This window comes from Protopterus annectens, chromosome 2.part1, assembly GCF_019279795.1.
Source record: "Protopterus annectens isolate FY-2018-M chromosome 2.part1, PAN1.0, whole genome shotgun sequence".
In the NCBI taxonomy this organism is placed as follows: Eukaryota; Metazoa; Chordata; order Ceratodontiformes; family Protopteridae; genus Protopterus; species Protopterus annectens.
Window position 1 is genome coordinate 1382009637 of NC_056729.1, and position 25370 is coordinate 1382035006.

The 25370-nt window shown below is 40.0% G+C and overlaps 2 protein-coding genes across 2 annotated transcripts in view; both read right to left on the reverse strand.

Annotated features, from left to right (window-relative positions):
* Positions 1-25370, reverse strand: part of SELENOI (selenoprotein I) — a 1061441-nt gene that overhangs the window by 72810 nt on the left and 963261 nt on the right. The gene's annotated exons all lie outside the window — the stretch shown is intronic.
* On the reverse strand, positions 6548-7875 carry LOC122794453 (P2X purinoceptor 7-like). The gene is made up of 2 exons (XM_044062855.1): positions 7326-7875; positions 6548-6848 (listed from the first exon to the last, which is right to left on the reverse strand). The coding sequence occupies exons 1-2, from the start codon at positions 7703-7705 to the stop codon at positions 6662-6664; spliced, it is 567 nt and encodes a 188-aa protein (XP_043918790.1). The 5' UTR covers positions 7706-7875; the 3' UTR covers positions 6548-6661.

The window sequence follows — 25370 nt, forward strand, 5'->3', positions numbered from 1 at the left end:
TTTCAGCTACTATACACTGACATGTCACTAGAAATATAACAGTTCCATATCATTATCTAAGGCCTTTCCCTATTTTACTCACACATACCACCCAGGTTCAAAGCGATACAAGCCTTCAACTGTAAATATGGGTAAAAGTGGATGAAAACCAACACTTACTTCAGCTGATACAGTGCAAGTGACACAAACTGAATCTACCCTCTCATCCAACAGGTACATTTAACAATCATTAACGAGTTCACATCTACTTCTGTAACTGCCTTACCATGACTGTCTCATTTATTAAAGAAATATGAAGCTTGACGCACTCTAACATTTCTCACATTTTCAATACTGACGCTTCTACCAATATTTTTTTCTGTACTAAGTGACAGTAGTCAGATCGGCCGCTGCTGTCAAAGTCTCGCAGACTGTCTGACACTGTTTGGTCTTTAATATGTAGCAATGGCACTTGCTAAAATTTGGCTCTTTTCACATACGCACATGACAAGCAGCTTATCCTTATTGTACCCTGGACTCAGTTAGTTATCACATTGTCATAACTGTACACTTTTTCACGTCCACCTTAGGACTTACTGTGGAAGCGGGACTGTAACCGTGCAATCACAGTATTTTTCTCTGGCCGCTCACATCTAGCTATGTTTCTAGGCAGCTCTGGTACTTGCATTGGATCCACACTTAGACTACCTGTCTTGGCAGACACTACGTTCATCATGAGGTCATAGATGTAGTCATACTTCCTGCCATCAAATATAGGCTTTGCTATCCACTCCTGCTTGGCCTTGGGATACACTATTCTGTATCTCTTTTCACCAACTGGCCCGGAGCGACTAGAGGGGCATCTAATCACTGAATGCTCCCTATTTTGATTTGCATTGTGGTCCAAGACCGCTAACATTGTTCTTGCTTTCATGCCTCCATAGCTAAAGTGTTCTAACTTTGGACAGTAACGACACAGCAATGCATGGAATACCTCCAGATTGCCAGTATGACAGAACTTTGTCGTCTGCTGCAGATCTTTTATAAACAGTGTGTTACTTACTATCTTGTGAAGTGCACTGTGGCACTCCTCTCCTTCCTCTAACCATTTCTTATCAGTCCCACGAGGTACTGGTACTTCATGTGGACATTTCACATATTTGGTTGCACCCCCCCAGCTGTGTTGGTCAGTCACATGATATGACAGGGAGAACCACTTCTCCATAAGTAATACTGGATCACCCTCACATGTTGCTGTACACCACCACAAGTGATTACAAATACTGCGGCACCATGGCAGTAAATCCTCTTGTCCTTTCTGTTTGGCAGCCAGCATAATTTTTTTTCGAATGCTTTTGCACATGTGCCAAATGTCAAACTGATGATCTATGTCAGTGAATTGAGTACGCATTAGTAATGCTATACCCCGATGCCTATCTGTTGCTACTACTCCGATACTCACACCTTTACTAATTAAATTTCTCATGCACCGCTCAAAACCTATCTTCTCAAGTCCCACTGATGCCACCCCTTCACAGACCTGCTCCACAGCAAAATCCAGTATGTATCCTGTGTCTAAATCCATCATAGTGTAGGTGCAGTACTTAGCAGAAAATCCTGGACTGTCACAGCGTCCATCACCACCTAACCTTATCATTCTCCCTTCAGCATCCTTCAACAGCTCCTTCTGCTGCTCATGCCAATGGAATTGCACAACTGGGAAAAGATATTGGCTCTGTATGTCATAGTATGTCGTCTTTCCTATGAATTCTACACCTATGTAGGCACAAAACCTTGATATGTGTGCGTAAGTAGTACCGCTAAACAGTACTGCGGCAGCACTCATTAGGTTGCCTGCTGGCATTCGACCAAGTAGTGGTTGGCTTTCCCAGCTTAGAATTTCATGTCCATTAAAGCAGGACACTTTAACACAAACAAAAGTTCCAAGTATGGTCTTCTTCTCAATTTCACAAGCTGCTGCCCTGCACACTGGACATATAAGTTTCATCAACAAGTTATCGAGGCATGCCTCGAAAACAATGAATTTTTGTCCAACAATGTCTTCCTCCACTGACAATTCCTGGAAAGAATCATCCGCCTCAGACTGAGACATGCTTATAGAGGATTCTCCCCAGTCTGGGTCTTCCAGATTCTCATTACCCATATTTGATGTACTTACTTCAGACATACAGTCCTCACTACTGTTGTCACTACACATGCTGCCCTCATTTTCTTCTTGGACCTGCACTACTTCAGTGCAAGACTGTACCACTGAATGATGGTTACTCCCACTCTCTACATTAGTATGACATACGTCCTCTTCAGTGCAAGACTGTACCACTGAATGATGGTTACTCCCACTCTCTACATTAGTATGACATACGTCCTCTTCAGTGCAAGACTGTACCACTGAATGATGGTTACTCCCACTCTCTACATTAGTATGACATACGTCCTCTTCTGTGCTTTGCTTCAAAGCATTTCTCTTCTGTATGCATTTTGACACCTTACTGTAATTGTGATCTACAAATGTTGGCACGACTATTTCTGGAAATTGAACAGCAACATTATGGCTTTGGATCAACTTAGCTTCTGATGTGTTACTACTACTTTCTTGCATATTGGCCTGTATTCCTATACTTACTGCAGCCAGCATATTTTGGGTCTGACAGGACTTATTCTTCAACTTACCTGTTTTTCTCAATCCACTAATCATTACCTCACTGTTGTCCACAACGACCTCTGAGCACACTGTTCCAAGTTCCATCTCCACCTGTTTAGAATACAAAGTATAGGCATCCTTAGCACTGTATTTCAGAATTTATTGTCATACATTACAATTAGCATACACAATAAGGCCGAGTACATAAAAAGCCTTGTAGCATTTTCATGGATAAAAAGCAACCTTTTCACTGCCACAGGTCAGTGTAGGTATGTCGTAATGAATCATGACAATCATGTTACGGACTGATGTGCTGTGAATATAACTTGAGGGGCATTCATGCTTGTAATGCTTGTGCTGTGGTGGCCATTTACAATAACATCACAAACAGTAAGACTTATAATAGCTGTCCGGAGTCACAGTCTTACTAACTTGGTCATTTCGACACCTGCACTTCTGTTTGCATATCACACCTGATTTACAACTTATCAGCTGAAATACACTACAACCACAACTGAAGCTTCCATTCAGTTGTCTGGCATGTCCTCAGACTGACATTGTAACCTACCAGCCCAACAATTTCAACAGAAATGCACGTCTGAAATTGCTACTGTCAATATATTGGATACATGCAGCTATGCTACACTCGTCCTTGTCATATCCCTTCATTATTTTTGCATACTGTCTGCTCTCTTTTGTGGGACAAGCTGACCATGGACAATGCGCTACAATGACGGGACCAGGTGCCAAGGGATGTAAATAAAAAAGGTCCACCACAAAACCCGAAAGATAATCGGGTGATTACTGATTCACAACCCAAAGGAATCACTGCACACTGAGATCATCTGCATTTTCTCAAATGTACTAATTGGTACATATCACTTACATAAGTAGGATGTATGCCCGACTCCATGTAAACACTGCGATTCTGCTCAGTAACGTCCATCTGCATTCCCTCACAGCGATCATGCTCCAATACTGATGCAGGCTGCTGTTAAGCCAAATGGAGAACAATTAAGATTTAGACATTGATGTATGCATGGCTATCCTTTTTTGTATAGAGACCCTTTAGGTTTGTAGAATGTGTCAGTGCCTTGTCTTTATGTACCCTCTTCTACCAAAGTGGGCCATACTCAACATTTTTACCAAAGTACTGTGAATTGGTAACCAGGATTGTACAACTTATCCTTTCTAACAGACATTACTTCAGCATGAGCTCTTCACACCAAAAGAGTCCTACACACCCTCCTCTGTCAGTTATCTCTACATGCAAAATTCCATTACAGGAAAGTGTAAATGACAACACTCTTATCACCTTAACTTTTGGTTCATCAGAACATCCATCCTGTAAATGCACATTTTATTTTGATTTAACTACTCATACTTACAAGCCTGTGCAGAGTCTAATGGATACTCACTGAGATGTACAACTGTTAATCAACTGGACCCTAGTCAGTCACATATCTATTTTCCAATTATCTAATAATGAAATTTTGCGCTATCTTTGCAGTACAAATGTGATAATGCATTGCACATCACCCGTTACTTATAACCCATTCTTCCAAAATTTAAAACGGGACTGCATAGCCGAATTTCAAGTGTACTTTTGCCAGATGCAACTCATTTGATTTACCTGCATATTACTGCTTCCAGCTGTATCCTCCAAATGCTCTTGTATGGGCTGTGGTTCTGACAGCAGGTCCTCCAGAAGCTGCAAAAGACAGGAGAACAACTTCATATACTACACTTTAAACTTTAATTGACACAGTGATTTTGATGCACTTGCAAGTGCATCTACAACAGTAACATTTCTGCACACCTTTTAGGTCACAAATACAAGTACAACAGTAATATTTGTGCACACCGCTGATGTAGTACAAATACAATAAAATACGTAAGAAACAAATCTGTATCTCCACCTGACTTTAGACTACAGGTAATGTGATATTTCACATTAACTTCAATAAGTAACTAAAAAGCGACATCATCCTTAAGAGTGACTATATACAAGCCCGGTATTGCTTACTGGTCTTTAAGCTTGCTTGCTCAATACTGGTCGTTGGACAGTAGTGTCCAGACATCTTTTAACAGTAGTTGTTAATGTAACAGCAGACATACCTTTCTTCGCATATTCCGATCAATACGTTGCACCGAAGTATTCCGAATGTGTTTTTGGGCAAAGTCAAACATCGTTGGTAGTGCATTGGCCTTCAATATACGACGAGGTCTACGTGGTTTCATGGAATCTGGCATCAATTCATAGCGGAAGTCTAACTCGAACATATCTTCCGTAAAATGAAGAGAACAGAGGTAATGCTTTGGGGGGTTGCTGATTATCTCAGCCTTAACAAATTTGTTAATGTCACCAACATCTGTTCCACATCTACGGACCCACATTGTGCATAGTTGTGCATCCCGCGGAAATCGGTGAAAGGACATCCCTTCGGGCATGCGCCCTCTTCTGGTCTGACAGCCATAAGCCAAACACTGCGGCATTCTGTCAAATCCTTGTGTTGAATACCGATTAACCTAATAAAAAACATTTTTAATTATTTATAAATCCATGCAGTTATTGAATGAAAAGTTACACACCAATATACTGTAAAACAGTACATATTGGCTGCATCACATAACTTTAAACCAAATATATCTCACTGCTGCAATGCAATATATGGCTATCTGTAAATAGAAATATAAAGTGATTGTTAGATGAGCTCATTTCTACAAAAAAAAATTAATGGCCCTGACTACACCATCACAGAAACGCAAGATGTCCTATGAATACATAACAGTTTGGTGGAATACACCTGGCCATGTATTCGCCTCAAGGTGTACTAAAAATTTTACAAGCCACAACTGCTTTTGTGGTGGTCGGTATGGGTGTGTGTGTGTGTACCTCACCACTTCTTATCAGTCGCTCTTGAACTGACGCCCTTTGAAGCCATAGCTTTCAGTTAACTACCTTACGTAATTCGGCCTTAGTAATACAGCTGGACTAAGCCTATTTCAGTGATTTGGTCATAATCGCAGAGTAAATCAATGCCTTGGCAATTTTAAACTGGCCTGCATATAAAGTACCATAATTTCTAGCAGCCTGAAAGACCACTACAACACACTCACACACCCTGAATTGTCAATATGTTGTACTACACATTCTGTCTACAATATTTCACACCAATGAGCTGTCACCCATGATTGGCTTGCGTGTGCATTCACATATTACAGCAAGGACAAAATCACACTAGGCAATGACAATCATACTTCGCAACCTCCTATAACCCCTTTTGTCAATCGGCGAAAAATACTCAGCAGTGCAGTATCAAGGCATCATACAATGCCAGTACACATGTAACAATGATATTACAGTTGTCATCACTTGTGCCTGACTTCAGAAACATATTTAAAATGTTAAATTTACTTCACAGATGTACATCACAGTACACAAAACTGTAAAACGGGTCTGGATTATGTCTATAATGAACGTGTCATGTCCAATGCGACATTATGGACACTGACACATTTCTGCATCAGTAGTCAACTGCATTGACTCAATACAGCAGTGTACTTAGGTAGGCATCAGCTATACATGTCCACAGTCTCAACTATTACCAGTATCATCATGAGCCATAGCCATGGTCTGATAAGGCAGTAATACCCATATGTACGTTGGTGACATGATGTATGGCAGGACCATAATTGGCTCTATTGTGTACACTGCCATCAAGCAGACCACACATTACCTACAATGCACAACTTGCATGCAATACACCCAAAGTCAGTATTTGCAAATAAACATGACTAATCCATCTTTACCTTTCCAGTACATCAGTTATTCACACTGTCTGCTTCAAATAATCGTAAGTCAAAACAATTTATAAATAATTAGAACTTTTATTGCCATCGACAAGCACAGGACATTTTACACTTTCATACATCCTTAGAGCAGAGAAACATAATGTTCCGGGGTCCATTATAGACAATGAATAGTCATTCAACTTTCATTACACCAATCTGTGCTCGTTACTCCGGGTATACCCAAAACCCATCAAAAGGCAGGAAACCAACATATTCGTTGTCGTCTTCAGGGAATTTTTGTCGTATACGTGACACTACACATGCTGGAATTACAACTCTGTTCCCACGTCCGAGTCTTCGATTTTCAAAAATCCATAGCACATAAGCACGGTATGCCACCACACGGTACAACCTGTCAAATCACAACACCTATTATAGCAACTTACACCTCATCATGAATTCATCACAAGTATAAAAAAAACATTCTGTTCACATTTCCAGTTAGGACTATGACTTGTTTGTGTGGGCTACCTGCAACAAACAATTGGCCAACATAGAAATCTTCACTTATCACCGAAATCTAGACAACGGATAATATTTTCCAATCTGATCACTAATACGTAAACGTTTGACTGCAGCATCAGTTTTACACCTTTCTGCACTAAGTTACCAATGTATGACCACAACCTAGTAATTTACCTATAATAGCTGGAAAGGAAGTCACCATGCTTTTCTCTGGCTATGAAAATTAACCTGACATAATTGGTGTTGTTCTAAAAAGTAATGTTCATAGAGTGCAAGGTAAGAAATAGCACCACGTAAATAGCACCGGTGAGTATTTATGTGCTGTAACAACAACCACCTTTCGAATCAGACACTTTTCCCTTACCTATTGGTCCACTGTATGCTGCGTGATCGCCTTGTAACGTAGTGCATTGACCGCAGAATCAATTCCAGTACAAGTGGCGTTAGGCACGCCATTTCAAAGTCTGTGTGATCAGTGATGCACACTGGCTGAACAGCGAGTTCAAGCTGAGCAATTTTGGCACGTGCACGATGGGACGATACACAGCAGTAGCACTCCTGTGGCGTATTCATTAAAACACACTTTTCACACGTGCACCAAGTCATGCTCTGGGTGTTCTCTTCATGTTCTTCTACATCACTGCTTCCATTACTATCTCGGCGTCGTTTTGGTCTTCTTTCTCCTGGTGCATATTCTGGTTCAAAACTGAAAGGAACTGGACCGTGCATATTCATCCCAAACATCACGCCAAATTATTCTGTGAAGTGCAAAAAGCAACACATTGTCCATTGAAACATGACATCAATCCAGTTGCAGAGCAGAGATGCATGGCATTTCCCAATTTCAATCACTGCGGAAGCATTCCACATTTTAAGCATGAACAGGGAAACATGACATGTGTAAGCTGATGAAACGTGTGACTACAGTTTCACGTACTATGCAAGTTTCACCATAGACAAGTAGACTTAATCTGCACTGTGATTTCTGAATTTTTCCTATACATGTACTGACTGCACAGCACGATACAAAAATAGTTACAGTATCACTTTAACTTTGAAACACAATTACCACTCAGAAGATGACGCACAATTACCAGTCAGAAGCTGATGATGACACAGTCATATCCTTTTACTGCTGCTATAATCAAGTTATTAGGTTTGACAAAAACGTAACTTCATGGAGTCTATGATGGACTGGCAGAGACAGTAAAAGGGTATAGGTTTGGAAACCATGCTTTTTCGGTACAGAGTAGGTCATGGTAAGCGTCAAAACTTTATGTATGGCTGAGTTGTCAGCAAGGGTGGAAATGCATGCAGTGATGTCGTATGCCAGTTTAACAAGTTTTATGTACATGACAAACACAAGAAAACACAATTAAAAAAAATTAAGCAAATTGTCACTCAACCGTGCTTCCGGACATTTACCTGTACTCTGACATTCCCCTATAGTTAACCAAAGCAACGGTTATAGGTATTCACGGCATTGCTTTACTGTCAAGCAGAGTTAATAACATTGTAACTAGTACTGTTTGGCCAAGAACAACATATACCGCCATCTAACCCATTTGGTTAGCAACATTCAGGGTTGCTCGACAGATTTCGTAGTCAACTGAATGCCGCAAGATACTACTGGAAAGGCCAATGCAGACACTCTGTTGTCTGGATGCATTGATTCCAGTGTTCTAATTCCCTGACAGAAGCGATGATCAGTGAGTACTGGCTGTAAACATAGGGGATGTGTAGTCCACCAGTTACCATGACGCATATTCAAATTGATAAAAATAGTAGGTGTGCTATCCACAACCATCGTGGTATACAAAAAACAGAGGCTAATAGTGTCAGATACCAATGATTTCTGCTCTTGTCAGAGCTAAACACTCACTTGGTCACTAAATGATCAACACATGCCATGCCGTAATAAGTTATTAGTAGGGTTAATGCAGTACATATTGATCTTCACCACTCAACTGGCAACAGAGCTTTCCATGCCCCCACCCCATTATCCATGACAACTGAGACAGACCCAAGAGTACATTAACTGTTTTTATTTATTTTACATGTGTTATGAAGCCTGTGGCTATGTCATATTGCTGTGTACTGACCTATGGACCAATTACTTGTGTCAATACAGACAAACACTTAAATTAACCAGTCAAACAACTTTTTCTTCCTTGTGTGGTCAGCACATTTATTTACATACCAGGAGCACTGAGCACTGTAGTTTTTGCAAATATTACAGACTCTGTCAAATTACGTAAAAATATATCTAGTCCACTGTCACTGAGGTGAACATGGTCAATCCGGTATAACTCTGGCCGCCGAGCATTAATAGCATTATGGTGAATCACAGATCCTTTGCACATCTCCATTTGTCCCCACATGAAACCATTGTGCAGTCTTCTCATTTTATCAATGGCCTTAATGCTACGTGCGTCCTTCCAAACCATCCTTTGTATGATGTCTGACCATACCATATATAGATTAGGCCACCATGTAAGCAGTCTCCACAAAATTTTCTTAATTTCAACTTTCAGATCCACAAGGGGGCATGTGGTCAGGTCATTTCCTCCCAGATGCAGTACTAGGATATCTGGTTTTTCTCCTCTGCCGTTTTTCTCACGCAGGCAGCTTAGCAGACCATCCCACTGCAAGCCTCTTTTCCCGACCCACGACACCTGAATTTCGGACTCACTTTGCCATAGATTGTTGGCTCCTATTTCTAAAGCTCTTCTCGCTGACCAGTGCACGTAGGAATGGCCACATATCCACACCTGGATAGGTCTCTGAGGGACACCTAAACCAACACAGATCATGGTGTTATCAACCCACCCATGTGACCATTACAGTATGAACATTCAAAAAGAGAAAGCAGCTCAACTCAATACAATACTGACCTTCCATCTGCATGCCTTGCTTCACTGTGCATGTATCTGGTTCCATCACAGTACCCACACTGAAAGAATTGAAAGTAATACTGTTACCAAGCATTCTTCGTTTATGTCCCTGACAAATGATGTCAGTGTTATAGTGGAACACCGCTTTCTCAGCAACTAAACACAGTCTCTTAATTTACAGTTAATACCGGCTACCTTCCTACACATGAAAATCATTAGCTGTTGGCAGCCAGGGTTGTAAGGAACTTTAGAAACCCACAAACCAGCAGCAGGCAAATTCTGTAGTTATGCACTGCCCACAGTAGTAAGAATCTGGCTATGTGTCAAATACAGTAAGCAGTTTGAAAATGCATAAATACAGATATACACACAAGTATGGTAGACGTACATAAATGCGCAGTAGTCAGCATACCCAAACAGAGGCAGGTCGAAAAAATATATACATATTTCTTGACAGGCATATCTTGTAACATAATACATATGGTGATTGTGTTACAAGTACCATATATGTAAATATGTGTAGCTGTCTCTCTCTCGGACTAAAGGTGGGTGGCGGTGCTCAGATAGAATTAAAAACATTGAGATGCATTGAAGTTTTAACCTGTCCTTAAATTTTTGGACACATTCAATATATATATATATATATGTAAATATGTGTAGCTGTCTCTCTCTCGGACTAAAGGTGGGTGGCGGTGCTCGGATAGAATTAAAAACATTGAGATGCATTGAAGTTTTAACCTGTCCTTAAATTTTTGGACACATTCAACCATTTTTAAAGGCAGGCACACAACTATCAACACCACATGAGTCATAAAGGAATCTGGTACCACAAAGCCATTTACGAAGGTGAGAGAGGACTATCATGTCTAATTACTCACCTTTTGACAGACAAGAGAAGAGCCAAGATTACTCAAAATAGGAATGAACAGCAGAGACAGACAATTTGGAAGCCAAGCTGCCTCACGAAAGGTTGAATACCAGGATGTCAGTTAGGAGGATGAGAGAAGTCTTTCATGTGTAAATAGTCGACTGAAGACAGAAAACTGTAAATAAAGGATGAACATTTTGCTATTGTTCACTTCAAACCACTAAAGATAGTAGGGGTTGGAGAGCTAATACCTCGGGAAAGTCTTGCATTTGCAGCTCAGTTAAATTGTTAAATGTAGAAAATGCTTGATAAGCTGCTTAATGGTTTTTGAAAAGTCCTTCACAGCAGGAAATTACAGCAAAGTCAATAGGATGCCTATGTGTCTGCAGACAGTGGCCTAGCAGGTGTCCATCACTGAAGTTTGAGACTGAATGGCATTTAAAATTACTTGAATAATGATATGCACAAGAAAAGGTAAACCCCAGTAACAGCAGGGGGTGAAGGAGAGGTAACACCACAGTAGAATGATTGATATGCAGCTTAGGGATAACTGTTACTGTGTAGTAAACGCTTTATAAGCGGATAAATTTTTTTTGAATAGTATTTCTCAGCAAGTCCAAAAGATGACAGTGTCTGTAGACTGTCACTACACCTCTAACTCAAACCCTGCCACAATACACCAGGCAAGCCAACTACTACCTTTCTCATTGTATCTGCAGACAGCATCACCTTCCCCATATCTGTACTTATAAAGAGTTACGTTCAGGAATTATATGTCTTTTCCATGGGGCGTTTTGCCTTCAACATCACCCTAAGCAAAGGTCGAAATAATACTGACACCACAAACTCAAGGACTATCGTCATCCGTCCTCCTCCGCCTCATAATATACCGTACAACGTAAAAATCAGCAATAGGTACAGACTACTGCAACCTCCATTAAAGCTATTTCACATGAATTTAAAAAAACGCTATATCCCTGAGGGCTGCAGATCAGACAGCATGATGCCCATACATAAGGGGGGTTCCAAACATGAACCACAGATATTACAGACCCATCAGTCTAATCAGCCTTTCTAATAAAGCCATGGAATGTCTCATTTCCGACATCATAAATCTAGACTATGAGAATCAATTTACTTGAGCCACAACAATTTGGTTCTGTTACCGGTCGGTTTAGCCTTCTTAGTCCTATAAATTCCTCAGTGCAAGCTTGAATACAACTGTTCAGATGGCTTAACTCATGCCAGACAAAGTAATTCAATTGATAACATACTTCGAACAAGTTGGACCAAAAACCCAGCTATCTGCAAGAGAAAGTCTGTAGGCTTTGGGGTTCATGGCAACCTGCATTGTACTAATTCTATGTGAGAGTGCATATGAGGAAACTTCAATGGTACATACAAACCTTATGGAGTCAACATTGACACAGCCTGGAAACAATGATTCCTCTCATCCCCTGATTGCAACAAGACTTCCTTTGGTGTGCTGACACGTCACCAAAACAAGGGACTGTCATTCATTGTACCCCATGCCACCCAAACCTTAACATAACACGCTTCACGCTATGCTTGGGGGGCCCATCTGGCCGGGAGATGCATTGTAGGCAAATGGAGCACAAACCAATTGCGTCTACATATCAACCTAGAAAGAAGGGCTAGCTGTACCGAATGCTCTGACAGCCTTTAAGGACTTCATTCATCCAGGACATCTACTGATAAAGACAGAAAATAATACCATTATGTGGTACATAAGCAAGCAGGGTGTACCCACTCCTGCCCCCTTTGCAGACCGGCCATGGCGTTGTGGAACACAACCTTTACTTTACAAATTCATGTTCATGATCAATTCCTCCCAAGAAAGCCCAAAACTCTGGCAGACAACCAAAGCAGAAATGTTATGGACACGCACATATGGAAACTGGAACCCAAAGTCTTCATCACGTAAACACAAAAATGGTGCAGCCCAGACATACATCTATTTTCCTGTCCCCAAAAATATCATTTAAAAAAATTCTGCACAAGAACTCATCCCAAAAAAGCATGGAAAGCGGATGCTATATGCTTCAGCTGGAATAAACAATGTATGCCTTTATCCCTCTGCCTCTACTCTCCAAGGTCTTATTATAAGTCAGACAGGAAAAAACAAAAATGATTATGATTGCTCGACTCGCCTTGCCAACAATGGTACCCATGTCTAAGTAATATGTCACCCAACCCTCCGTGGTACTTGCCTCAAATAGCTCACCTACTGTCTCAGCAGAACTGTCAAAGTATGCACACTCAGCTCCAAACTCTGAATTTTGCAGCATGGCTAATAAACTCTTTTAACAAATCACATGTCTCACTAACCTGTGATGGACATCATTTTTGATTCCAGCAGGCCCAGTGTTATTGCAATCTTAAACTGATAAATGGAAGATATTTGGTGCTTGGAAGCAAGCACAAGGAATAGACTCACCAAAGCACAATATTCCTCATATTTTGCAATACTGAAATGAGGTGTTTCACAATCGCCTATATTATTCTTCAATAACAATCCATGCATCTGCCATCTTGGATCATTACAAAGCAGACCCTCCGCTCTTTTCTCATTGTAGTAGGAATGTTTGTGTTCAGCATCTTTGTATCCTGTATAAAAAGGGTTAAAATGTGAAACTGCATTGCGTGCAAAGATATAAGCTAAAATGAGTTGTTTTTCTGGAAAAGAAATTGCTGACCAAAACGGAATGCACAGATGCTGCCTCGGTCCAGGCACAAGCCTATCTTGTGACTGACCTCTGAACAAGGAAGAATGTATAGATGTTACCTTGGGGTAGGCACCAGCTTATCTCGTGTCTGATTTGTGATCATCTAAGACTCCAGTGAGTGAATTTATAGCCTTGACTTAAATGCCTTGTCTAGTAATCAGCTGCTGTGTACGTGCAAAGAGTACTATAAAAACCCATGTAAAATATACAGAATTAAGACTGCTGAAATACCAAGTTCTTTGTAGCATGTCTCCATGCATGTAAAATAAACCTTTTTTTGCTTACATTTTATCTGCGTGATTCTTCCAGTATATGTTAAGAGTGTTAAAAATCTCTGGACACTCATCCCCTGGTAAAGCAGTACCTCAGAGGGTCCAAAAATGTACAGTCTTCCCGGAGAAACCAGAATCCTGCATGTGAACTCAATTTGGTGTTGGAAAAACTCATCCTACCTCCATTTGAACCAGCAGCTACTGCAGATATAAAATATTTTTCTTGGAAGACTCTCTTTCTTTTGTCATTTACTTCGGCTACAAGGTTTTCAGAAGTACACGCTCCTTTGGCAGTCACTTCAGCTCGAAGTACTTCAAACTACAGGCTATCATGGCAGTGGAGCCTTTCATTATCTTTTAGCCTTTGACGGTGGCCCTCAGGACCAATCCTTCTCCTAGATGTTAACTCTATAGAGCTAAATATATAATGTATTACACCCTGTAAATGTTTTCCAATGTTCAATACAAATCCTGAGTTATTTCCTTGGTTACATGAAATTATGTTTTTTGATGGCACTGCCAGGGGAGGATGGACATGGTCATCAAGGGGGATGTGGGTGGAGACAGCTGTGTCCTGCTCAGGTCAGTGGAGGATGGACATGGTCATCAAGGGGGATGTGGGTGGAGACAGCTGTGTCCTGCTCAGGTCTCTTAAAAAAACCTCAAACAGTGTCTCAAAGTGAATTGGCTATGCCCATGTACCAACCCTAAGTCAGTTAGATAATGAAAACATTTTCGGTAAGTATCATACATTGTAACTACGTCACCAAGCACTGCTTTCAATCTGATGTCTCTTACTTTACATTGTGTCTGTCCATGAGAATTGTGAGTCCCTATTAGGGAACAGTACAAAACCATTGAATATAATCACTTTGTTTTTATAATTGTTTGCTAAAATCTGTGTAATCAATGTTGAGAAAGCCTTTTCATATGCGAGATATAGCATTTTTGTTAAATTTGTAAAGCAGAGACTGACAACTATCAAGTGAACCTGAATCAGAAAGGAGTGAATACTAAGAAGCCATTTAGGAAGGTGAGAAAGGTCTTTCATGTGGAAATATTCCAGTGGAGACAGACAACAACGAAGCCAAGGTGACTGTGAAATAACTGAATAACAAAGACAGACAACTACCCAGCTAAGGTGAGTCTGAAAGGATTGAATACCAGGGAGCCAGTTAGCAAAGTGAGAGAGGTCTTTCATGTGTAAATACTCAATTGGAGACAGATAACTATAAAGAAAGGAGCCGAACTTGTCTTCACCTCAAGGCATTCAGAACAGTCAGGTGTTGAAGGACTGCTAACACCTCTTGACTATTTATCATTCGACCCTAAGCTGCATATGTAGTTGTGTAGTAAATGCTATTTCAGCAGATTAATGCTCATTGAATAGTACTTCACAGCAGGAAACAAAGCAAGTGAAGAATATGCCTGTGTCTGGCGATAGTGGCCCAGCAACTGGTAGTGTCTGAGGCTTTAGACTAAATGCAATTTGCTTGATAAAAGGTAAATGGCAGTAACAGCTGAAAGAAATTCAGAGGTGTTGAGATATGGGGTTCCACTTTCGGTGTTGCTATGCCTCAAGAGAGATTAAAAAAAATCAAGATGCAACATAAGGAAGCTGTATACTTTATCAGTACTGGCAACATGTGGACAAATGCCATGTCCAAAACTGATGTTGAGCCAGGTTAATAAAACCTTTGGTAGTCACAGGTATGTGCAATTGTACAGACGTTGATGTGCCATTTGCCCGGCTGAACAATAGTGCCACGATTGGCTGTATGCACACTGCCAACATGTGTCACATTGTAAACATACTACAGTGTTTCACCAGCAAGCATTCTTATAACGTGAATGAAATGATCGCAGAAACTACAAGCCTATTACTCTGAATAGTCTAATATGGAAAGCAACAGACTGAATTCACAGGGAAATGTTTTGTTCAAAGGCACTGGGCCAAACTCGGTTTAGCTGATTTGAGAAGGCTATGTCCACATAACTGGTTAGACTTGAAGTCACTAAGGCAATGCACGTAGGGTAAACTGTGCTCACAGGAACACCAACCTGGACCTGGCTAAGACATTTGATACAATATCCCACTCAGTTAAAGCTGACAAAATCAATGACTTGGCCATAAAACAAAACATATCTGAGACAGGGACATAAAAAAAAAATTTTAAATCCATAACAAGGTCTTTCAAGGTCTTTCAAGCAGCTGGCAATTTTAGTTCCATGGAATTTTTTCTGCCAGGTCATTACATACAAGGATAGTACACTTGTTTTATTTACATTACCTTGCACTTCTACAAACACATTGGCCTGATTTCTGAGGCCTCTATGAAGACTGTCGATATGGCTCTTATTATTTCCACTCATGGCAGACTGTTCCAATTTAGACTACCCCTCTGTGCTAGTGTCTGTCCAATGCTATTCCCATTCCACTGTGATCTTGTCTCCTGAACCCAATTGATTTCTTTGAATGAGTATACAGAGCCGTGGATGAGGGTAAGACAGTCCACACAGCCAATCTGGAACTGGGCAAGGCCTTTGACACCACCCCATACTCTGGAATCAGACATAAACTTACTACGCTGGGCATTAATCCCTACATCACTCGATGGGTTGCCAACTGGCTTACTGACAGAACCCACTCGGTAACAGTAGCTGACTCCAAATCCAGCTCCAGACAAGTGACAAGTGGAGTACCTCAGGGTTCAGTCCTGGTACCGCTCTTGTTTGGCATCTAGTTCTCTGAAGTACAGGCCAACACTAAGGGACTCTGTCTAACAAAGTTTGCAGATGACTGCAAACTGGGAGCCATAATTGAATCCCCAAATGATATGGATACTCTACAAAAGGGCATTACAGAAACAGATGCTTGGTGCCAGAGCCATGGACTCCAGCTGAATGCCAAGAAATGTATAGTTATCCCCTTTGGGAAAAAACATGTACCCATGAATTACCACTTAGGTGGAAGGACACTCAACACCAAAAGTGTGATAAGAGACTTAGGGACACAGGTGGACAGTGGTCTCAACTTCAATAACCACATTGCCACAACAGTCAGGAAATCCTTCCATGTGGCACATCTCATCACTAAGGGCTTTTCATCAAGAAAAAAAATAGTTCATTGTCCCACTGTACTCATCCCTCATTAGACCCATTATGAATGGGATGGAATCGATTTTCAATGGAGGCACGGGGAGAAATGCTCCAGATGCATGTCTTTGTGGAAGGAAACAGAAGCACCTGGAGGAAACATGCACCAACATAGGGTGGGCATGCAGACTCGGCACAGAAGGCAGCCCAGCCGAGAATAAAACCAGAGGACCTTTTGCTCTGATGTGACAATGCTAACCGCTTCACCAGTGTGCCACCAAATAATAAATGCATTGAGAACAGCAAAAAATCAATAAGGAAATAGACAAGGGAGACCCCAAGGCACAGCGGTAATAAGGCCACATTTCAAAGAACTTCATTGACAGTGTGCATGTGCTCACGATGTCGGAGTGGGTGCTTTGTTATGGACTTCCGTTCCCCTGCATACGACAGACATGCAGGTATGTGAAGTGGCAATACTCAATCTGTCTCTAGTTGAATACATAGTAGGTAAGTGCTTGAGTGAGTCTGAGATGAAATGGTATCCCATAAGGTGCCGTTTCCTGCCTTATATCCACTGCTTGCTGGGACAAGTTTGATTCCCTGCAATCCAGATATGGATAAAATAAGTAACATGAATGAGCAACAACCTCTACCAAGCCTATCTATTTACAAAATCAACAAAATTGCATGTACATTCTTATTAAGAACTGAATTACTGTGTCAGTGTTAGGTAACTCAGTTTAGTTTCCACCTGGCATGCTTCATGTGTGAAATCAGCATGCCCTCCGTCTGTCCACATAGGTTTTCTCAAGCGTATCTAGTCTTCGCCCACATCTCAGTGATATACAGAGATGTGAACTGGCAAACCTCAAAGGTGCTCAAAGACAACCATTTCATGCGTCAGTGACTGTGTCTGGAAGTCAAATATACACACCATGTAAAGGACTGACATCCAGTTCAGAATTGTTCCTCTGCCTTAAGTTAAACTGCTTCCCAGGATGCACATCAACTCCTCCAGGCCATGAACAGCATTAAGAGGCATCATGGAATAAATGTATGAAATTAAAGGAAAACTGGATGAGATCAGCAAGACTCAAAATGTGATCAGGGAAGGCTCAGATCACCCAACTTTGTCAATGCAAAAAAGTTAAGAGGTTGCCAGCCCACTATGATAATCAACACCTAGTGATCTACATTAGGCCTGCTCATAAAACCGCATATTGATAATGAACATTTGCTTACTGTTCAATACTAACCCCTTATTAAAAGTAACAATTTCTTTGGAATACCGTAATGTACATTCTGACACTTTTCGTGTCACATATTCTCTATTCTACTTCTCTGCATTGATTATTGCTACTTGATATTCTGCTTTTCCTTGACTGAGCCAAATGATGGTCCATCCACATCAAGGCTCTACGCCAGTCAATATATTGTAAATAAAATTAAATCACCACACAGCCCTGCCCTCAGGGCAAAGTCGGGTCATGACATTCTCTGACTTCATTTAATAGATCAGCAGCACATGTCTGCCACCTCAAACAGGAGGGGGCATTAAGTCTGATTTTAATTTTTGCCACCTATCACTGCTTACATCTTACTCAAATAAGGTTTCTGGGGCTTCAGTATGCGCTAGGCCAGAAACATCCTGTCATTTTCTTCCAGCACTCCATCTTGGGCCACGATTTTCTTTGCAAACTCTCTACCCTCTTGTTGTTCTCAATGAGACCTGCAGTACATGGAACCTCCTCTCTAAGCCTCTAATCAGGAAATACCAAGGTTCTGTTCCTTTTTCTAAATATGCTACAGTTAAACAATATCACACAAGAACAGTTTGAACTGGAATGCTAAGGGAAGAATGGAGTCTAAATGCTTGAAACCTCTAGCTCAGTAAACATGAAAACTGGAGTTATTAGATGCTATTTATTCATTATGAAAATGCATCCGCCCATTTTTAAAATCTACATGTCTTACTGAGGACATAACTGTAGTAAACTGAGCAGTGTAGACCAACTTCCCATCCATCTTATCCCATGGGATTCCCAAGTGTTCGAAATCAAGGTAAGAGAAGATCTCTCCAGCATACTCCATGTCTGCCCTGTCCATCAAAGCCATTACATGTCTGCCCTGTCCATCAAAGCCATTACAATCTATATTAGAAAACCATTAACACTAGATGTTTTCCTGTTACATGATACAACAAAAGGATACATGTATCCATGTACCATGATACAGACATACTGTCACAGCACAAGTAACACAATGGATGGAATTGGAAATAATAACATTATTCGTATCAAACAGAATAAAAAACATTTTGCTATTGGTCACTTCAAACCACTCAACACACTAGGGGTTAAAGGAGATGTAACACCTCTGGAAAGTCTTGCATTTGCATCTCAGTTAAATGATAATAAGTAGAAAATGCTTCATAAGCTGCTTAATGGGTTTTGAAAAGTCCTTCACAGCAGGAAATTACAGCAAAGTCAATAGGATGCCTATGTGTCTGTAGACAATTGCCTAGCAGGTGTCCATCACTGAATTTTGAGACTAAATGGCATTTAAAATTTTTTAAATAATGATATGCATGAGAAAAGGTAAATCCCAGTAACAGCAGGGGTTGAAGGAGAGGTAACACCTCAGGAGAATCATTGAAATGCAGCTTAGGGATAAATGGTAATGTGTAGTAAATGCTTTATAAGTAGAAAAAATGCTTTTTGAATAGTATTTCTCAGCAAGTCCAAAAGATGCCTGTGTCTGCAGGCTGTGACTCCTTTTATTACTCAAACCCTGCCGCAATACACCTAGCGAGCCACCTCCATGGTCAACCACAAACTTGACATTCTTTCACAGAAATCTCTTTCTCTCGACAAGCCTGCTATCCAGTGGTTCCAGTCCTAACTGACTGGTAGGGAAAAATCTCCAACCAGCTAATTCTCACACTTGGTGTCCCGCAAGGGTCCGTACTAGATCCAGTACTCTTCTCTATGTTTTGCTACAACCTTCACACTGATATACGTAAAGGTGCATGCAGTCAATATGCAGATGATTACAGTCTGATCTTCTCAAACACCTCCCCAACCGAACTGCAAACCTCAACACACAATACATTTAACAGTACCGAGAACTGGGTCACCAACCAACGCCTACTTCTGAACCCCAATAAAACAAAACTTCTACCCCAGTAGTAGATCTACCACTGTTTCATTCTCTGTCGCATCTAACAATGGTAACACTATTTCCCCAGATCATCACACCAAACTGCTATGGGGTTATGGCAGAAAATATCAAATTGGACCTACAGGTCAACAAAACCTTACTGACCATCAATAAGAAGCTTGGCTCACTGCATAGAAACAATACATTTTTGTGGCTACAACTGCCCAGCTGTATTCAATTCAGTCAACTCTTAATAGCACACAAAAATTTGTACCACATTGAGGATACCCCCTCTCTTCAAAGTATTATTAAGCCATATAACAACCCGAGATGCCTACAGGCAGCCGATTAAACTACTGGAGCAAACAAACAAAGCTAATAACTCTGCTGGTGAATCCCAGTTTGCCAACTTCATTGGCAAAACCTGGGATTAGTTGCCAAAGTATATAACCCAACATTACTACAAAAGTCTATAAACAAAACCTCAAACAGTATCTCAAAGTGAATTGCCTATGCCCATGTACCAACCCTAATTAAGTTATAAAATGACAGCATATTCGGTAATTATCTTAACTTGTAACTATGTCACCAAGCACTGCTTCCAATGTGATATCTCTTAGTTTACATTGTGTCTGTCCATGAGAATTGTGAGTCCCTATTAGGGAAGACTACTAAACCATAGGATATAATGACTGTGATTTTATAATTGTTTGCTAAAATCTGTGTAATGTATGTTAGTTTGTCTATATCTAGCTTTTTTTCCTGGGCCTCAGCTAAAATGGACACGTGTCTAGTCAGGCTATCATGGTAAACAAATGTAAAACACCAATTTTGTTATGTACCTCACAAGACATGTACAACAACTGTAAAGACCACATCAATACCTCACAAGGATGATTACTGCCCTAAAACAGATGTCCTACGCAGATAGTCTAAAAAAAGTACAGCTTTACTCCATCGCATATCGCCTACTCAGGGGCGATCTCTGCCTAACATACAAAGTTATGTCAAACCCAGAGCTGTTGGACATGCTCCACTTAAAGAAATGCCAATCACTCCGAGCTACACGCTCTAGGAACATAAACCTTGTGACCACAATAAACACAACATGCTGGAGGGATAGATTTGTGTCCCACAGACTGCACATACTCTGGAACACACTACCTATCTATGTCAAACAGAGCTCCTTATTCGTACTCTTCAAGAAAAATCTTGATGATTGGATGGATTGTTTAATTAAAAATGATAAGCTGGTGCAATTGCAGTAGGGAATGGATGGCAAACTAATACAGGTTCATGGTTACTAGGCATCTTATCCAAAGGAGGACATACTCAGGACTGCAGCACCTCACCATCTTAAAAGATCCTATATAGTATCAGCGGTACATCTGCATGCTGTGTAATAGAACCCACAGCCTTCGGCATCAAAACAAATGTATGCTACTCGCTGAGCTACTAACACTACTTTAAAGCTATAAACACACCACAGTGATACCATTTATAAGCAGAAAAATGGCATATTATGGGTAGAGGATTCAGGCCCTTGTTTCCTCTAGCTAAGGTACAGGGCTTGAGCCTAAGGAAATTACTAACCACCTGCTAGACCTAACTTGGGCATTTGACTGTCTCACATACCCCTCGACCTTTTAATGCAAGAAATCTGGACAGAAATCTGTACGTTCTGCAAAAACATGGGTAGTTGACGGGGCATGCTACCTATTTTGTGTAGACACACACACACACACACACAAAACATAGCTCTTAACCTATTAGCACAAGAAATCTGGTCAACGCCTTTCATTATGGTGGCACAAAGGCCCAAAGGCACATTTTATGTACATTAAATATCTTTCTTGTTTTTTCTTTATACACACATATATATATATATATATATATATATATATATATATATATATATATATATATATATATATATATATATATATATATATATATATATATAAATAAAAACAAACAGAAAAAGAACAATTTGGGTGTATTTTCCTACATGGTAGTAAAAAGAAAAAAAAAGTTTTTGCTATAATATTCCTGCCAATGAATTGCATACTTATGTAATTAATTTGTAGTTCCACTTTTCTTGTGGACTATTTGTATAAATTATTTTATTTCTTTTTATTGCCTCTGAGCTTTTCTCCTCGGCCCTCTGCTTAAAATGGACATGTATCCAGTTACACTAGCCCGGTCAACAAATGTAAAATCAATAAAAGTAATTAACAGTAACACCTAGGACAGGAAGCACTTAATAAACATGCTCTATGCAAAATAAACAGTTATGCAATCATTTTAAAAGCATTTAAGTCATTTGGAAAGTTTATGAAAATGCAGATACTACTATGCAAAAATGTACACACTTTACCAGTTCCATAATACCACATTCTTATAAATCAAAACTGATACACAAATATTCTAGCCACTCTGAACATAGTCCTTGGCCACAAATCTCTTCCCCACAAATACTCAACTTTGCTGTATTTTGTACCCCTTAGACTACTCCTGCACAAATGTAACTATGCAAAATTCACAAACTTACAGTTTCACATATCTATACAGTATCCACTTTCCCTTCACAAAATGCATGTCCTGTTCTTTCTCAAAATATTATGGCTGATACCACTCTGGATATACTTAATGTCCCTCCATATAGCTGTTCACCTCCCAAAAATGTGCACCAAACACTTTTCTCCCCAAGAAATCTACACTCATTTCAAAATCAAAGCCTAGTACACTTCAGAAATGAATTCACCACTTGTGTTGCTTTAATTTTTTTTCACACACTCATTTATACAAAGCACTCCTCGGAACAAAAAATGACCAATGCCTTTGTGACAACTCTGTTACCAGTACTCAAACTGCAAAATATCACTTATAAAAAAATCTATCCTGTCAGGGAATAGAGCACATGCCACTCTGAAAATCTGTACCATGTAATCTTGAAGCACATGTGCATGCATGCACACACGGTTTTGGGAAGGAGAAGGAGAAGGCAGCAGCCCATAAGCATGACAGTAAAACCTAGTATGCAATGGCAGTTTTATCTTTCCATTACACTACCCTATTGATATTAGACTAAGCAGTCCTTACAGTTTACATTTCTACTTTCCTTTTCAACTGTACCTCCCTACCAAGTTTGTTCTGATCACCTCCACTACAGAAAGGATGGCATCCTCTGTGTATTTTACTTACTCTCTTCTCAATCTGCATGCCTTAATACTAAGATTTTATTTATCATTCTATTTGTGCCATAAGTCTCCTACTGCTACAACAAGACATCTTTTCAACAGCAGACAAGTTTAGGAAACTTGGAACAGTTTACTTGCCAAATACAAGTGAGCCCCTACCCAAGCAAATACAAGTGACACCTACCAGAGTACAAACATGAAGCATGCAGTGCAAGTATATACTCCATTTGAAAATATCAAGTTATTCACCTAAACAAGTAAAAACAAAAGGCACAGTATCTCAAGCAAAAATGTATTACATGTTGCAGGGTAACAGCAAATCCGATGCATGCCAAGTATTTAGTGTGTTTAACTGTGTAGACAAGTGTCATTTTATTTAATTTCACCAAATCTTTTGAGTTTCTAATACCACAATGGGAAATGGACCTCAATCCTACATCAAAGTAGGATTAAAAACTTTGGGAAAATTAGTATTGTTTCAATCTTTGATGTTGTGCCCAGAACAGACTCATACTACTGATACATGTAACTCGTGAGTTGCAGCTCTAAAAACAAAGCTGTAAATTAAAATAATGAAACCTATTGCTCCTGATACTACTGTAACTATCTGGGTATCCTACCACAGTGCCCTCATATCTGCCTGCAAATCCTGTTATTTTAACCTAAAAGCATTGAGAAACATTAAAATAGGTTAGTCTCTGCCTTTTTTAATTTCTCCAAATCTTGTGTTTCTAATACTATGATGGTAAAGGACTCCATTCCCAAGTCAAAGTATGACTGAAGTTCATTAAAATATTGTTTGAATCTTTAATGTTAGCCAGAAGTGCTCTTCAAAACACCCACAATGTGCCCAGTAACAACACCTCCTGCAGTTCGTATGGCATTCGGTAACATATCCAAGTAAGACTGTAAATTATTTTATAGAAGACCCGTCGCTACTACTAGTAATGGAACTGTATGGGTATCCTTCCACACCCCCCTCGTTTCCGCCTGCAAATTGTAGTATTTTTATGGCTCCTTCTCTGTACAAGAGAGAGACACTGTAGTCAATTGGTGTAGCAATTTCAATGATTAATGCTACTTTTGTCTACTATATCTTTTTTTTTTTTTTTAACTGTTGGCAATGGATAATCCCAAGTAATATAAACATTTTCTATGATAATTGTTTTCTCACCTACTTCATTATAATGTTTGCAACAGTCTTGCCACATTGCTATGGCTTTCGATATACACTCCTGCCATTAGTACATCACAACCAGCAACAAGATGTGCAACTGTTTTCCAAATCTGTTTTACAAAACCTAGATTTGTCTGTTCCTCCCACATGTTCAATGGGCTTTGTAAACCAACATGTAGTCTATCTAAAGCTACAAATATTAACCTTTCATCTTTTGATTTAAATTCACCCCTCCTTAACCATTCCTGCTCTATGATCAACACGAGGTTGTTGCAACAGTTTTCTATACTTGCATCCATTTCTTGCCTTCTCATCTGATCCTTCGCCTTATATTCTTTAGTTTTTTGGCACATTAACTTGCTGCCCAGTTTTTATCTACTTCTGGTTTGATCTCCATTCCCACATGAAGCTGATACGCTTCTGCTGAACTAAGCAGGGATGTCACCTTACAACTTGTTCTCATGTTTCAAAGCTTTCACAATGTTTGGGTCTTGTGAAGTCAGCAGATATGCATGCAGTCCCACGACTGTATATCTATCCATGTAATCCATTTCAAGGACGCCCCAACCTCCTTCAGAACTGGAGACATATAATCTCGGTATGCACCAAATTTTATAAAATCATTTGTTGAGCATGAAGCATCCTTGTTTTCCTGTCCAACCGAGCACCTTTTGGGGCCAGTCACTCCAAAACTAAGTTAGGATAGGAAGAGCAAATAAGCTTATACTTTCTTAGAATGTCAACTTTGTTTTCAGTATTAAGTCTTCTAAAATACTTCCAAGTTTTATTCGCTTTTGTTTATATTTTAAATTCTTGATCCTTCATCTATTCCCAAATATTTATACATCCCTCGTGCTTCACATTTTTGTCCCAACCTGATATTTCTTGGTGCTGCAGCTTGCCTGCTTTAAATGTTGCTTTTGCATAATAAAACCAAATGACATTCTTACATTTGAAAAAGTTGACCACTTGCTGTTGTCCTTTCAGTTCCTC